The 15,886-nt window shown below is 39.2% G+C and overlaps 1 protein-coding gene across 15 annotated transcripts in view; it reads left to right on the top strand.

The window, feature by feature from the left end:
- Positions 1-15,886, top strand: part of LOC121515374 (neuronal cell adhesion molecule-like) — a 70,987-nt gene that overhangs the window by 33,874 nt on the left and 21,227 nt on the right. For 7 of the 15 annotated variants that reach the window (XM_041796106.1, XM_041796097.1, XM_041796110.1 and 4 more), the window contains 15 exons: positions 1,677-1,847; positions 2,340-2,396; positions 5,001-5,112; positions 5,215-5,399; positions 5,554-5,688; positions 8,351-8,494; positions 8,600-8,711; positions 8,795-8,961; positions 11,063-11,210; positions 12,215-12,339; positions 12,602-12,631; positions 13,284-13,385; positions 14,904-15,101; positions 15,315-15,385; positions 15,624-15,849. In XM_041796106.1, coding sequence (XP_041652040.1) covers positions 1,677-1,847; positions 2,340-2,396; positions 5,001-5,112; positions 5,215-5,399; positions 5,554-5,688; positions 8,351-8,494; positions 8,600-8,711; positions 8,795-8,961; positions 11,063-11,210; positions 12,215-12,339; positions 12,602-12,631; positions 13,284-13,385; positions 14,904-15,101; positions 15,315-15,385; positions 15,624-15,849 — 1,983 coding nt within the window. The remainder of the gene's footprint in view (positions 1-1,676; positions 1,848-2,339; positions 2,397-5,000; positions 5,113-5,214; positions 5,400-5,553; positions 5,689-8,350; positions 8,495-8,599; positions 8,712-8,794; positions 8,962-11,062; positions 11,211-12,214; positions 12,340-12,601; positions 12,632-13,283; positions 13,386-14,903; positions 15,102-15,314; positions 15,386-15,623; positions 15,850-15,886) is intronic. The other 8 variants (XM_041796109.1, XM_041796099.1, XM_041796108.1 and 5 more) reach the window with 3 other exon arrangements.

Below are 15,886 nucleotides of genomic sequence, written 5' to 3'. Positions count from 1 at the left end.
AGGGGGGCTTGCTATTACTATTGTTCAAAAAGTTGTCAAACATTTAACATGAAATATTTAGAAATCCTGGTTAAGATTTAACATTTTTTATGACAGTACCATGTGTTTTTACAGAGTTCACTCAGTAAAAACACAAGGAACTATGAGCCTTTTAACCGTTTATTTTACAAAGACACACAAAGGAGGATGTCAGTGAAAATAAACTTTATACCAAGGAGCTTATAGCACTTTATTGCATTTTCTCCACTCTTCGACATGTGGTTTCATCCACTAAGAGGAGACCCTGTCTACTGGAAGACAACCCTGGAGGGCAATTTGTCACTTATTGTCCACTGGGAGGGCAGAATGGAGTGCAATTTATCATGTGTTGTTCATTTAAAAGCAACCTTGCAACAATTTGTCAAATATTGTCCACTTAGAGGGCAGTTAAGGGAGCAATACACCAAATTTTGTCCACCTGTAGTGCACGAAAGGGGCCATTTTATTGTGTTTAGCAACCATAGGGGCTTATAAGAGGGCACTTTTGCAGTGATTATTTAAGCCATAGGGCACAAAGTGGGGTGCCTCCCCTGCCCCCCTCTGAGCCCACCAGTGGGTTAAGATTAATGTAGGTAAAGCAGTTACAAGTTTAATGCAGCGGATTCAACTGGTCTACCCCTAGGGCCTACCACTAACCCCTTAATGGGAAATCACTCCCCAAATGTCTGAAAATCGACAATCGCTCGAATATATTTAATGAAAAAATGTTGCTCTGGATGTTAGATGGAACAAAATATACAACTGAACAAGGAGACAGAAGAAACAGACATCATTACAGAAGTCTGGGAGGACATGCATATCTTATATTTGACTAAATCCAACTAGAAAAGCAAATTTAGGTATTTTTTAGAGAGCTTGAGAAACCAGCACATTTTAATTCTAAAACTAGCTCTGTCAATATAATCCAGATCAACTTTACAGTCCCAGAAGAATCTCAGATGTGTCTTGTGTTTTTCACCCATTCAGCAACCATAAAAAGACAACATTTGATATAATTTACATAAAAGAATAAAGCATTGAATATTAATAGAAAATGTAAGAAATTCTTAAAACATAAGTAGCAGAAAGTTCTTAAAGTACCAGAGCATAAACAGTATGATGTTGTCCAAGCTGTAGCAGTGCAGCTCTGCTGGATTCAAATATCCAGAGATAGCAGGGTAAATATGTTGTGATCTCGAGAAAACAACCAAAGTTTAGTTGATATGTGAAGAAATATGGTGAAAGAAGATACCTGGATGGTTGTTTGCCTGGGGGTTCTGCACATCAAACACTTTTTGCCATGATATTTTTCAAGGCACAGAATCACGACCCACTAAAAACAGCTTTCAACACCCTTTTGGTCCTGACCCATCACTTAAAAACCACTGGATGATCTCAGTTTTAACATCCTCCTTTTTAGATTCATGCCTGTAACCAAATATGATAGAGGTGATAAAACACCTAGAAACTGTCTTTATTTTATCCACAGAACCCATCGCTTGGAGAGACCTAGAGGAGGGATTTGTAATGAAAAATCAAAGCATTATTGAAATCCTTGATTTAAATTGAGTTAACCTATTCTCTGAAGAGAGCAGCACATGAACATATATTAAACTTGTTGTCTGCTGTCAAGGATTAAATATGTTGTATACTTTCAGACTTCCAGAGGCTTCCTCAGAGCAACAGGGTGTCCCAGTCCCTAAATGGAGACCTTTACTTCTCCAATGTGCTCCGAGAGGATTCCAGGAGCGACTACATCTGCTACGCCCGCTTCCCCTATACACAAACCATCCAGCAGAAGCAACCAATCAGCGTCAAGGTCCTCAGCCGTAAGTCTGACCACTTGTGTGAGATAAAGGAAGTCAAATGAACTGGAGGTGTAATGAGCAAGCAGTGAATGAGTGAGTTATTGTGTTATGTGTTCGCACGAGAGAGAGTTCAGTTGTGTGTTAGCACGAGTGCGTAGGAGGGAAGCAGCATTTCCTATCAGTGATCCCATCCTCAGAGACGCCAGCGGTCGTCATCCCCCTGAAAAGACAGATTGTCAGAGCTGTGATTGCCCCCGGCTCTATCTGCCTGACAGGCGTTCATTTTATTACTTCTGCATACGCACTCTCCCCCATCAACAAAGCCTGCTCTCATCCATTTAGCTGTTGACATGACGACAGGCTGTCCTCACAACCCTCCCATTACCGTCATCTCTGACTCTGAACTCATTTAAAGTTTTATTTTTGCTCTTTCACTTCTACTCATGTTGAGTTGTTTTTATTTCTCATGTGACTGATGATTTTTTGATTTTTTTTTTTTCTGTTGTGTTACAGTGGATGCAATCAATGACACAATGGCAGCTTTTTACAATGACACTGATTTATTTAGTGGTGAGTTTTGGTTCCCCCTAGTGTTCATCCTCCCTAAACTAGCGCTCCAAACTCTGAACTCGTTACCAACTAACACTCACCCTTTAATCCAGCAACCTAGAGGCTTTTTAGTCTCACAGGGGTGAGATCTGGCACCCTCTAGTGTTTACAACCCAACATAGATACTCAAGCTCCACCTTTTACCCTCTCACACTAACCCCTCACTGCAAGAATCATAGTTAGTCTTTTCCCTTCCTCCACTTCTCCTAATCTCTCCAATCCAAACCCTTTTAGTAACTGTGATCTTTTTTCCTCCTTTATTCTGTAACAGCATGGGGGTTTCTGAATTTCTGAACTGATTTTGTACATCTTCAATGAAAAGACACCCTGACAATTTTAAAAACAAGACTACAATTAAATGAAAATTAAGTACAAGTTTTCCTTTTTTATAGATAAAACCTGATCAATTTAAAGAGACTGATTATTTATAACAAATCCTCTGAGAGTATAAAATGTAGGAATGCCCAAATAAAGAAAATCATGGTGATTTATATGATGAAGATTTAAATTCAGACAAAAGGCAATTTTAAATTCAGTCATTGTTTTAGTATTTAGATTAATTTTTTTTATTTTATTTTAGTCACATTTTAGTAATTTCTACTCATAATAGTTTTTGTCTAGTTTTATTTGCTAAAAACTACAAAAAACATTTTAGTCTACTCAACGTCTAAAGGGGCACTGGCAGAAGAATAAAGTTTCTGGTGTGCACGGCAAAGTTTTGCATTCACACTAGAAAATATGCTATATATTTTTCAGCTTATATCCCTTAGGGGGCTTATACTAGTGCTTTCCATGCATTCTGCAAAATCTGGTATCCCTGCTTCCAGCAGCTGAGCTACAGATTCAACCTACCTAACAGCTTGTGCTCTCTCATATCATGGATTTTGAATGCCCAACAAAAACTGAGTTACATTTTTGTATTATTTTAGTCTCCTTGACAAAAGCTAACCTTAGTTTTAGTCATCAAAGATCTATTTTAGGGGGTCTTTAGTGTAGTGTGCATCATGGGAAAAAGTTATTTTATTAACATTTTTAGTCATAGTTTTAGTCGACAAATATATGATATATTTTTGGTTATTGATTTACTCATCTGAGCTAAAAATGTTCATTGTTCACCATCATAAAACCTTTAGTGAATATTCAGTAGTTTAAACCATTGGCTCCCAACCTGGGATCTGAGATCCCCAAAGGAGGGGAACTAAAGATCTCATGGGGAGTTGCAAGGCTTTGTCTGCTCTGATGTTGTCAAAATTAATATTTGCACATATTAACTAAAATCATGATTAAACACACATAAATATTTTATACAAAGTTTGTTTTTGGCCATAACAACACATATAGATCTATTTTCTTGGGGATTTAGCAATTAAACAATTAAATTGGATGTTGATTTTAACCACAATGCATCACTTTCTGCACTGGATAAAAAAAAAGCCTTCAAAAGCCTCTTCAGCCTGCTGTACCATCACATACTCAGTAAAAAAGCACTTTTCAGTTCTTGCAAACCAACAAAAAAACTTAATATTTGAAAACATTAAGATTAATATAACACAATAAATGTGTGGCTCATAAATACTGCTAAAATAAAAGGATTGCAAATACGATTAGGGCTATCATCAGTTCGTGCTGATAGGCTGATAGCAGTAACCAGGGCAGGTATCTGCTGATATTGATACTCAGCCATTATACTGTTGAAACCAGATTGTAAGACGCACCAGTAGATAAAACAGACCATGTTTTGGAGGGTCTTTTGACGGGGAAAAAGGTTGAAACTCTGTTTAACCATCAAAAGCAGACAGAATAGAAATATCCCATGCCATAGATGTGTGAAACAGTATATCTGACATGTTTTTTTTTTTTTTTTAAATGAGGAAATAAAAGTGCGTCTCATAAACTGGATTTTACAGTATTGGTGCTTCCCTATCAATATGTTTAAATTCTCCTCTGCCTCTGTCAAACAAAATCTGCAATCAGCAATCTAAAAATCAGGTTCCTCTGCTTCCCTAGCTTCTGTCTTTTTGTCCTCAGTCATTTTTATCTCATTTAATTTCCCGTCTCATGAAGGATATTTGTCTTGTCTTGTTGTCCAAAATAAATTACATCAGCTAAATGAGCACTTAGACTGAAAACAGTTTCATGCTCCTGAATCTGCTCTGTTGCCCAGGCACAGAGTTATCATTATCACTGTTATTACAAAAATTCAGTCATGAGTTTTTATCATTGTTATTAGTATCCAATCTTTGCCATTTAATGAACAGAAAATACATTTAATCTCTGGTTGCCAGTTTATTTTAGTGGTTTCTAAAACCCTTTAAGGGTGTTTAATTTGAATAAACAGCAGTAGAAAGCAGCAATAAACTAACATGACTATAAAATTTACATTCCACCATAAAATATGAGAATATTAGTGCGTGGGTAAGTGGCTTAGTGCCTGAGCATTGATTTGTAGAGGGGAGCTTTCTTTTTACTACAGAGTTTATCCAGAAAGGAGGCTGAATTCGATGGCCCTGGAAGAGCTGGTAATAGCTTTATTGTGAACGTGTGTCTGTATGTGTGTAACCATAGACGACCCAGCAGAGGAGAGGAAGCCAACCTTCCTCATCCCATCTGGCCCCTCCAGCTCCAAAACCGTGCTGAGAGGACAGGTGCTGGAGATGGAGTGTATCGCCGAAGGACTGTAAGTGAAAGAATCTGCCATTACTTTAGCTCTATATGCCTCAAGTGCCCACCTGCTCCAGTGCCATCATCACTCTTTGTCTCCTCTTTCCTTTGAATCCAGGCCCACACCGGACATCTCCTGGACCAAAGTAAGTGGTGAGCTCCCTGCCAAGCGCATGCACTTCCTGCACTACCAGAAGACCCTTCGCATTGTAAACGTGTCAGAATCAGACGCCGGAGATTACCGCTGCACTGCCAGGAATAAGCTCGGCTCGGCGCACCACAACATCCACGTCATGGTCAAAGGTGTGTCTGTGATGAAACATGCATATTCCTATAATTCACTGCTTCTCTCCGTCTCTTCATCCTCCCCCCATCTCATAATTGATTTATGCACAGATGCCAACAGGGCAGTGTGTTCCGTGATTAATTCTCCAGCCGTCTGCTGTTCTATTTTCAGCCGCTCCATATTGGATCAGCGGACCACCCAGAAACCTTGTTCTCGCTCCAGGAGAGAACGGGGTGCTGACCTGTAGGGCCAGTGGCACGCCTAAACCTTCCATCACCTGGGCCATGAACGGCATCCCCATTGAGAGTGAGTGCAACCTGTTTCCTCATCCTGAAACCCCATCTGCTGCTCAAAGAGACACCCTATTCTCATGGTGTTTGATTTCTTTGTCAAATAGGTGGAGATTGTAAAGCTGATTATTTGAATTTATATATATTTTTAAATTTATGACATGTAATACTTTGAAACTCCATAGTTTGGTTTCATTGATTTGTTTGGCCATGAACAATATGCCTGCGACTTTTTGCTTGAATCCCACTCTCATGTGCACAAAAATCCTGAAAATGTCCAAATTATTTTGGTTGAGCTGCATCTTCATTTGATTTCATTACATGTACAGAGATCATTCTGGGCCGATGCTATACAGCCTACGGTCCCATGCCAGTTGAATGAAGCAAGCATCACTACCCCTATCCGCTCGCCTACACTGACCTTTGCTGAATATTCCTCCTTGTTCACACATCACCTCACACAGACATCATGTGGAAAATAAACTAAGAGGCTGAGCCTGGCACCAAAATGTCTGGGAGAAAAGTGAGGCTCTTTGGCCTTGGTGAATGGATTTTAGCCTATAGAGAGCTTTCCCTCATTAATGGTACAGGCTGCTATTTAAAAGTGTCCATCAGTATTAACTAATTCCATTCATAGGGATTCACATGCCAATGGGAGCAATTTATGCCTAAGTGTCTCGCCCAAGGACACCTTGCCACATGGCTGCAGTAAACTGGAATAAACTCCTGACCCTCTGGTTGAAAGACAATCAACTCTACCCTGGCCCACAGTTTCCCAATGTCTTGTATTCACACATGCAGCTCACACAGAAAAAAATCAGGACATTATTAGGAGTTTTGTGCATGTGTCAATGGGGTGAAGTTTTGAGCGTGAGCTGTTTGCAAACAACTGATTGTTTCACCCAGAAGTTTTCTTGCCAGCCTCCTTGTTAATTCCCATCTTTCCCCCCAAAGCAAAATGGGAAAATTTTCCTCTGTGAAGGACAAGTGTGAAAAGCCCCCATAAAATCAGGGGAAATCTCAAAAGGAAGGATTCTTGAATTTAATAGAAATTCCAAAAGTTTTGGAGGTCATGTGTGAAAACGGCTTCTGTTTTATTTAGCCCTCGTATCTGTATGCAGCTCAGGGAGAAGCTTCACTGTTTTGGTGGACAATACAGGCCTGACTATGTTGGGTCAGAGTTAGGGATGTAGCTGATTCACACCCGTGGTCTCTGACAGGAAAAATCTAAAAGACATACTTTATAAGGAAAACTTGTAAAAACACAACAAACTTCTCCAACAGTATATGACATAATGATAACATTAAACAAATCTACATAACACTCTCATCAGCATGGTTACATTTGAGCTTGGTATCAATACTAAGTCAGTACCTCAGTATCAATATTTCATATGCATGACTAAAGGATTGGTCAGCTATGGGTTACAACAGCTGTGCATCAGTTCAAACATACCCAAGTTTGAACTTAGCTGTGTAAACTTACGGCAGAGTTTGCACCTTGCATCACCAGCAGAGATAGTTTCGACAAGTTGTAACTGAAATATTACACCACCCTTCTCCTAGGAGTAAATTCCCCCCGAAATATGGCTATTATGGTTGTAGTTTTGAAAGGTGGGATAACTTGGATGATGAGGAACTGAGGATTTTACCAGCATTTTGGTGTCAGCAGTGCGTTTTCTGTGATCAGTGACACTGTTTTTTTCCATTAGCGGGGATAACTTTTGCTGTGCTATGTTATACTTGTTCTAGGTTTAGGCCCTTGGCTTTGGTAATTACCTATGCAAAATGCTTTGTCATACTTGTCATGCACTTTCGCTGCTGTTTGAGGATTAACAGCAGTTCACAGACACTGTTGTCAGCCTGTTTAGAGACAATTAGACACAAGAGGTAACGCTCTAACAGACACTGGATTAAAAATGCTTTTCACTGATTGGTTAAATCAAGTGAAAATGTCATACCTGCAACACTATTTCGGTTACTTTAGATGTAAATCTCTACTGGATGAGATCAACTTTATGTTTCTTTGGTGCAACCACACAGTGATACCAGTTAAGTTATACCTTATGTATCTTTAGACAGAACTTACACATAGCTGGTGCAACAGGCTTCTAAGGGGATCTCAAGGAACTCACTGCATCCTCCAGAGAAATTGTCTTGCACAGAAAGCCCCTATAAAATCAACAACTTAACAATTAAACACAAAAAGGGATAACAGGGGAGATATAGTGTATTGATTGTTGAGCCTCAGATGTTTTTAGTTGGACTTTAGACAGAGTGATGATAGGTTTCTTTTGCTTAGTCAAAGCTAACCCAATAGCTACACATTAAGAAAACATAAATAGATGACTTAAAATCTGGCCAAGCATTTAATTTAAGGTTTAAGTCTTTTGCAGATTTCAGTAGACAGCACTTCTTGAAGGTGTTACTGTAGCTTTCTGTTTCTTTCAAGACTGTTTTCATCCTTCATTCACCTTGGAATTTGGGAAAGTTGTGGCAGAAGTAACTTCATTATGCAGTGCTTCTGACATATTTGCTCCAAACCAAAAGTATAACTGATAATCTGCCTTACATATAAATCAAAAATTGTCATTTGTACCCCTGACATTTCTCCTGTCAGGAAATCCAAATCCAAACCAAAATTCAAGCCATCTACAACCTTCTGTTGTCATGAATAGATTCTCCTAAGGATCTGAGCAGAAAGGTGTTGGATGACACCATCATCTTCAGTGATGTACAGACAGGGTCCAGCGCTGTTTACCAGTGTAACGTCTCCAACGACTACGGCTACCTCCTGTCCAACGCCTTTGTCAATGTGCTCTGTAAGTTCATTATCTGAGCTTTATTTTTAATGCAGATTCCCTCTTTTTGTTTAAATTGACTTTCTGAGTAATAACATGTCATTAATTGCTACTTTCTTACTGCAGCTGAGCCACCCAGAGTGCTGACACCAGCCAACAAAGTCTACCAGGTCATCAAAAACCACCGTGCCCTGATGGACTGCTCCTCCTTTGGATCACCCATCCCTAAAATTACCTGGTGAGTCAATAAACTCTAGACAGGGAAACGATTTGTTTTATGTTTCTTTTAAAGCTCATAGCAGCCTCCTCTCTCTCTTTTAGGTTCAAAGACAGTCGGGCAAGCACGCTGGACGGAGACCCTTACATCCTCCATGACAATGGCACTTTAGAGATTCACACAGCTCAAGCACACTATGCAGGAAAATACACCTGTGTGGCCAGGAACTCACTGGGGAAAGAAGAGAATCACGTCTACCTAGAGGTCAAAGGTGAGCACGCTCTCGGTGGAGATACCTGTGGGTGAATTATAATTTTTGAGATAGTTTAAGGACTTTCATCCCTTGATATTTTTCCGTTACTGCATGTGTTGTTGGTGGGGAAGTATTTTGGTAGCATCATTGATTTTGTGATGGTAACTATTTCTGGGTAAATATCACTTTGACATTAGCAGTGTTTTGCAAGACAAACTTGAACGGTGGAAAACATTATTATGTGACTGCTGTCACCTGTGCACTCACCTTGACTTCTTGCAGAGTTTCAGCTGAAGACAAGCAAAAAAAGACTACATAAAGTCAGGGTGAAATAAACAATGGACTGATTGCTATGAACATAGAGAGCTGGGAAATGAAAGAAATGATAGAGCTGTTTCAGTGAGATGTTTTCTGCAAGAGTCAGTACAGTTTAAGTATGACAATAAAAAATATAAGCCATTTATGCAGAGTGCATTGAAATTAGAATTAAAAACAGCAAAGTGCAGAAAGGTTTCTTATTTGAGTGATCATTAATCATAATGACACATGGCCAATGCTGTCACACAATAAAGAAGCTGACAGACCCGTCAGTGCATTTTAACATTAGAGCAATTATGCACTCTCTGAATGATGCATCATGTAAACAATAAGGAACTGAAAGATCTGCAATCAAACAACAGCATGATTATCAACAAAACCATTGTGGAAAAATGAAGGGCTGTATTTTATGACAGCTTTGCAAAATAATGCCTCTCCAAAACCACTTCTGAATTGTATGTTGGAAAGTGTCATCAAGGATGCATGTTTTAAAGCTTATTTTTTGTCTACTATTTTTTTTATTTTAACAATCTAAAGCTACTATGTAAGGTAAGGTTTTCAATTGATTTTAAAAAAGACATTTATGCCTCCTGCAAATAAAAAAGAACATCTGCAACAAGATAAATCATTTATGTACTCTCATTTCTTATTTAGTTATTTGTCATACCTGTCGAATCTAAGCTGGTGAAATTGCTTTTAAAAGCAAAATTTTCCAATCCAATTCATTATGAAAAAAAAATTAAATTTGAAGTAAAGGAAGCTGATGTTTTTGTCAAAAAATACAGCTGATACCACTTACAGAAAGAGATCAGCAAAGGCATTAGAATTGCATTTTGGTAAATGGACTTAAGCATGTACAGCCCTTTTCTCACCTGATTACTCAATGTGCTTTTACAGTGCAGACACTTACCCATTCACAACCATTTACTCTTGGGGTGCTCAATATTATCAGTTTGATACTGTTATTGGCAGACATTGGTTTAAAAAGTTAATTATTGGTATTGGAAGATATAAAAGTTTCTAAAGATATTTTAGCTACAAAAATCTGCCTGCATCAGCTTTACATATCAGCCTTTGGAACAAAAAAGTTAATGGAGTTTTAGGCTAAACTAACAGACCTACATCAGCCGTAGTCCCTGTCTTTATACATCATCATTCCTGACACTTTAAAGTTTGTCTAAGGACTGAAATTTGTGTATCACTTCATCCTTAAACTTTAAATTAACCTAAAGTCTTAGGTCTGAACTATATTCAAATACTGAAGTCAACACTGGTATCGGCTAAAATTAATTTGTAAATATTGTCATATTGAATATCTTATAAAAAATCCCATATCGCATCCCTTATTTACTGTACACACTCATGACAAAGAATGCTTTGTAGTGTGACCATTAGTATTAGTTAATCCTACACGCATCCATACATATTTACATGCTACAGACAAAGCAGAAAGAGCAGATTGGATTTAATTGCCTTGCCCAAGGACACGTCAACATGTAACTGTAGTAACTGAGGATCAAATCCACAGCCCTCTGACTGCAAGACTATCCACCGAGCCCCAGTCGTCCCAGCAGGTGACCAAAAGTGGTCCAATGTAGAACTTCCTCACAGGAACTTTTAAAAACCTTCAAAGATCTTTTGATCAGGGAAATTAAAGTGCCTTAACCTTTGTAAAACCATATGATAACACATATTACAGATAATTTTCAAACAGTGATGATGTCTTTTATTTTGATTATAGGGTTAGTTAATTTATGTTATCAAACTTAGATTTGACCTGACCTTCTCCCTCTTCATTTAGAACCTACCCGGATCCTGAAGCAGCCGGAGTATAAGGTGGTCCAGAGGGGCCGGTCTGCTGTGTTTCAGTGTAAAGTGAAACACGACCCCTCACTCGTCCCCATCATGACGTGGCGCAAAGACGATGGAGAGCTGCCTGATGATGAGAGGTCAGAGCCGAGGGATGAAATCACCTCTTAGACCATTATCCCTGAGTTTGCCTCTGCCACGTGATCTAATATCCATCTATTCAGCTATTTATTCAGCTATTTATTAATATATTTTATTAACTGTCTATTTAGCTTGAGCCTAGTCCACAATTGGGCGGATATTTTTTTGAATATGGAAGTTTTCCCTCTTGATTTTTAAAGAGATCCCCTTTCACACATGCTAAGTACTCAAAAATGTCTTTATCAACATGAAAAAGCAAAAACACACCGTTGCTGACTGTAAAGACAATCCCTTTATCAACAGTTGTTCATCCTTCAGTGTGCAGGCGAAGCACTCAGAGACAGTAACAACGCCCCTTACATGTGAACATTTTCTTGATGTTAATCTGCAATGACTAGTTCATTTGAAAAGTTGTCCGAACAACCTGAACCGGGTCTTTTCAAAAACAACAGACGTTGGCATCAGGGTTTGTGTCTTTGGAGTATTGTATAAAGAAGCAGTGACCTCCATAGTCCATTCAAGCGCTTCAGTTCATCACCATAGTGGGAGAGCAACTGTGTTTATTTGAGCAAGCTTGTCAAGAGTCCAGTTATTAATATTTACACCAGCACAAGTTTCGTGTCATTGCCATGTAAACAAAAATGATAATGCTGCACATCAGTGACACCAAACAGAGGAGAAACCAGCACACAGAGCTGACATTACATGCCAAAACTCCCCTTTTTCCTCTCTACACGTGAACAATGTTCACAGAGTTTCTAAAAATCTTCAAACTTTAAGTTTAACAGTGACCTAAAATGCTATTTGCATGTGTACAAAAGGCCAAAACACACAGAAAAACTCATTTTCAAAATTACCAGCCTACATGTGGACAAGGCCTTATTCTTAATTAAACAGAGCTTTTTGTTGGTATTCATGTTTGGGTTATTTGTGTTTGACTGCTTTAATTAAACAAAGCCTCCATGATAAGTAGAATCTGTCCGTCTGAATGCTTTGTTTACAGATTTTATGTCGACTCAGACAGCCTCACCATTACTGAAGTGACAGAGAACGACGCGGGCGTGTACACCTGCATCATGAACACAACTCTGGACCATGACTCAGCCAGCGCTGAGCTCACTGTTGTTGGTATGTTCAGCTTTCACAAACCAGGCTCTCACAGTGGCTGAAAAATCTTCCCAGAGAAGTGAACCTGGATCAATCTGGATCAGATTTCCTTTCAAAGTTAATTGCCTGAGAGTTTACTGAAAAGAGGATTTAGTCAGCCATCATGTCAGCAGCATGCATATGTAATTGTTACCTTCTTATCAAGTTGGATTATCTTGTTTGTTTTCTTACGGCTGACTGACTACTAAACTCCCTGTTTTACTACCGCCCTCCTACCTGGCAGAAGCCACGCCGACACCAGCTGTTGTCATTGGTAAATCTGCAGAACACCTGAGCACCCATCTGTGCTCTGCTGATGTGGCCTTGTGTGTCTGTTGTATGTTTTTGTTAATTGGAGCATGCTGTGGCCTTGTTTTACAACAATCACAGAACCATTTTCTTTTTTGTTTTCTGGAGTATGTTTTTACATTTCTGCAAAAACGTGTTACGTCTGATCAGATTAAAGCACTGATGCAAAGGAAAGGCTCATGCACACTTAAAATAATTTGTAAAGCCGACATCTCCACACTTGGGATCTGTTCAAATTCACATTTTCCTCATTTATTCAAAGCATGCGTTCCACTTTATCATATAATTCAAAAACATGAGCGTCAATTTAGCCTCTCTGTGAGCCTGAGACTCGATTTCATGCAGAGTGATTATGGAAGAAGCTCACTTGAGCATTAGTCATTTCATATGCATGATGTGTGCATGCGTAGCATGGAGTAAATAATGAAAAGGGATATGTAAAGAAAAAGAGGTGTGCTTGTTTAAGCAAAAAACACTAAGCATTTTAAATGAATATAATATGACAGAAATAGTTGTTTGTGTCTATAATTCCCTTTTTCTGTTTCTGTGGCTGCACCTTCACATCCTGTAACTGTAGCTGTGTGCTGATGTCTGTGTCTGTTATGTATCTCCACCAGAGCAACCCGACCCCCCCACTGACCTCGAGCTCACAGACCAGAAAAAGAGGAGTGTTCAGCTCACATGGACCCCCGGGGAAGAGCATAACAGTCCTACTCAGAGTATGTCCAAAGTGTGATTGTGTGAGAATATCTGTCAGATTGGTTGTCTTTCTCTTTGGCATATATTTACCCAAACTGGTTGTACTGTCATTTTAAGGGACACTGACTCAACATTTTTAAAGAGACACTAAAGAAATGTCAGCCATTGAGTTTCAGTATACGATCTAATGGAAAGCCTGCTTTGGAAACCATTGACTGTATATGAAGATGGACAATCAGAGTGAGGCCAAACTATCTGGAGCTCTCCCTGCTGACCGTCGCCTGATTGACATCTCTGTTGACAAATGCGGGACATTATGAAGCAGATTAGCAGAGTAGAGGAGTGAATATGTCCAAGTCTGTCAGTTACATCCATGAAATAACAACACTGCAAACATTACACACCAGGAAACATTTCACAGATAAAACAGAGAAAAAGATCATAGGCATAATCTGGGATTAAATTTTGTATAGCCCTGTTTTAAAAATAGTTAAATGAATCGTGGCTCTCTTTAACTTGTTAGCTTTAGCCAAAGCTAACATAGCTACACTAGCTACATAATTAATGTTACTAGATATGCTGTTCTAGCCAGGTTAGCTTTAGCAACAAGAGCTTATGCGAACATAGCTAAGGCTAATGTAGCTCCAAAACTAACCTATAAAGGTAGCTTACATAACTGCTTTGTGAGCTTAGCTTTAGCCACGCTAGCCACGTAGGTATGTTATTTATGTAGCTTACACAGCTAATGGAGTGACGTAGACTGTACTTGCTGCATTCAAATGTTTTGATGGAGGACAAGCTTTTTTCCTGTTAGCAGACCGTTCAATCGGCTTTAACAAATCCACGTCTGTATTGTTTTAAATCACATGGTGGTAACACTGTTTACCACAGGAGAGTTTGGAGAAGGGTCAAGGGTGTTAAAAAGCAGATACTTCCCAATCCACTTAAAAAGATGGCAACTGTAGGATCAAGTGATAGCTCACCCCCGTCTGATCAATCTGGTTTTAGTCTTCCAACCTTCCAAACATACACAAACTCAATGATCTAACCCCTCAAATTATTTTTTTCTTGCTTTTGGTCAGTGTTTATAAGCAGGCACTAAGGATATTTCAACAAACCTCATCAATATATAAAACTTGACTCCCCATAATTAGAATTAGCTGGTAATGTAGTCTGCAAAAGTCAATTAAAAAATAATTTCCCCTTGAGGGTCAGCTTGAATTATATATTTTTAAAGTACAGTAGATGAATGTTTAAAAAGCCTGAAACTTGTTAAATATCCATAAAAATGTCTCTAACATTTGCTGCAGCAGAGTCTAGCTGTCAATTTCCATCAGTATGCACAGGATGTTGCAAACACTCATCCTCTCATAAACATTTTCTCGCAGCCTGAAAGCACAGAGAAGAGCATATTTAGACTTAGTTTGCCTGAGTTATCTGGAGGGCTTTTGTTCTTTTAGTCATGCAAATACACATTCAGACGGTGAACGCAGTGCTCAGAGTTGCAGAATACTGATATCTTCTTCTATTTTACACAGAATTTCTGATTCAGTATGAAGACTCACTGCATCACCGAGGTCACTGGCATAACCTCACCGAGGTCCCTGGAGCCAAGACGACAGCTCACCTCAAACTGTCACCCTACGCCCACTACACCTTCAGAGTCCTCGCCCTCAATGCGGTGGGTTTTAGCCTTCCCAGTCTTCCCTCCAGGCTGTACAAGACAGAACCTGCAGGTACATACACTCTTCAATATAATACTCCAAATAAAAGATAATCTTTATGCAATATGAATGACACCTGTTTTGAAAGTAAACACACAGTATGAAATAGATCAATTTTTGCTCAACAATGCTTCTTTTCATAAACACATCTGCATGTCTATCTGAGTCTCAGTGAGTTTTCCCCTCAGATGATGATTAACTTTATCTTTCTTATTTTTCTTTCAGCTCCAGACGAGAACCCAACAGGTGTTCAGGGATTTGGGACTGAACATGATAATCTTGTAATCTCATGGAAGGTAATAAAGCTTTACAAGACTACCTGTGTTTAATATCCTGAAGCATTTAGTCTTTTCATGGGAATACAATGAAAAAAACAGCTGTCATTGTGTTGTGAGGTATAATTTTGTTGTTGCCTCGTCTCTTTCTTTTCTTTCTTTATCGTCCGTATCAATCAAAGATGAAACATCATTCAGCCTTTACTTAAAAAAGAAAAAAAAGAAAGATAAGTTAGATTTAAAACGTTCTCCTCTTCAGCCGCTGACAGGCCTCCAGTCAAACGGTCCGGGGCTTCACTACAGAGTGATGTGGAGGCAGAAGTCGGTGAACAGCGAGTGGAGCACAGCGACTGTTGCTAACACCTCCAAGTTTGTTGTGTCTGGGACGCCCACGTTTGTTCCATATGAGCTAAAAGTTCAGGCTGTAAACGACCATGGAGTGGCCCCTGACCCTCCGATCGCCCACGGTTACTCAGGAGAGGACTGTAGGTTGCACCGGCTCTAGCCCAACATTATTGCACT

The sequence above is a fragment of the Cheilinus undulatus genome, linkage group 9 (assembly GCF_018320785.1).
Source record: "Cheilinus undulatus linkage group 9, ASM1832078v1, whole genome shotgun sequence".
Lineage (NCBI taxonomy): Eukaryota > Metazoa > Chordata > Actinopteri > Labriformes > Labridae > Cheilinus > Cheilinus undulatus.
The sequence above is the reverse complement of the archived record's forward strand: the minus strand, read 5'-3'. Positions and strand labels throughout refer to the sequence as shown.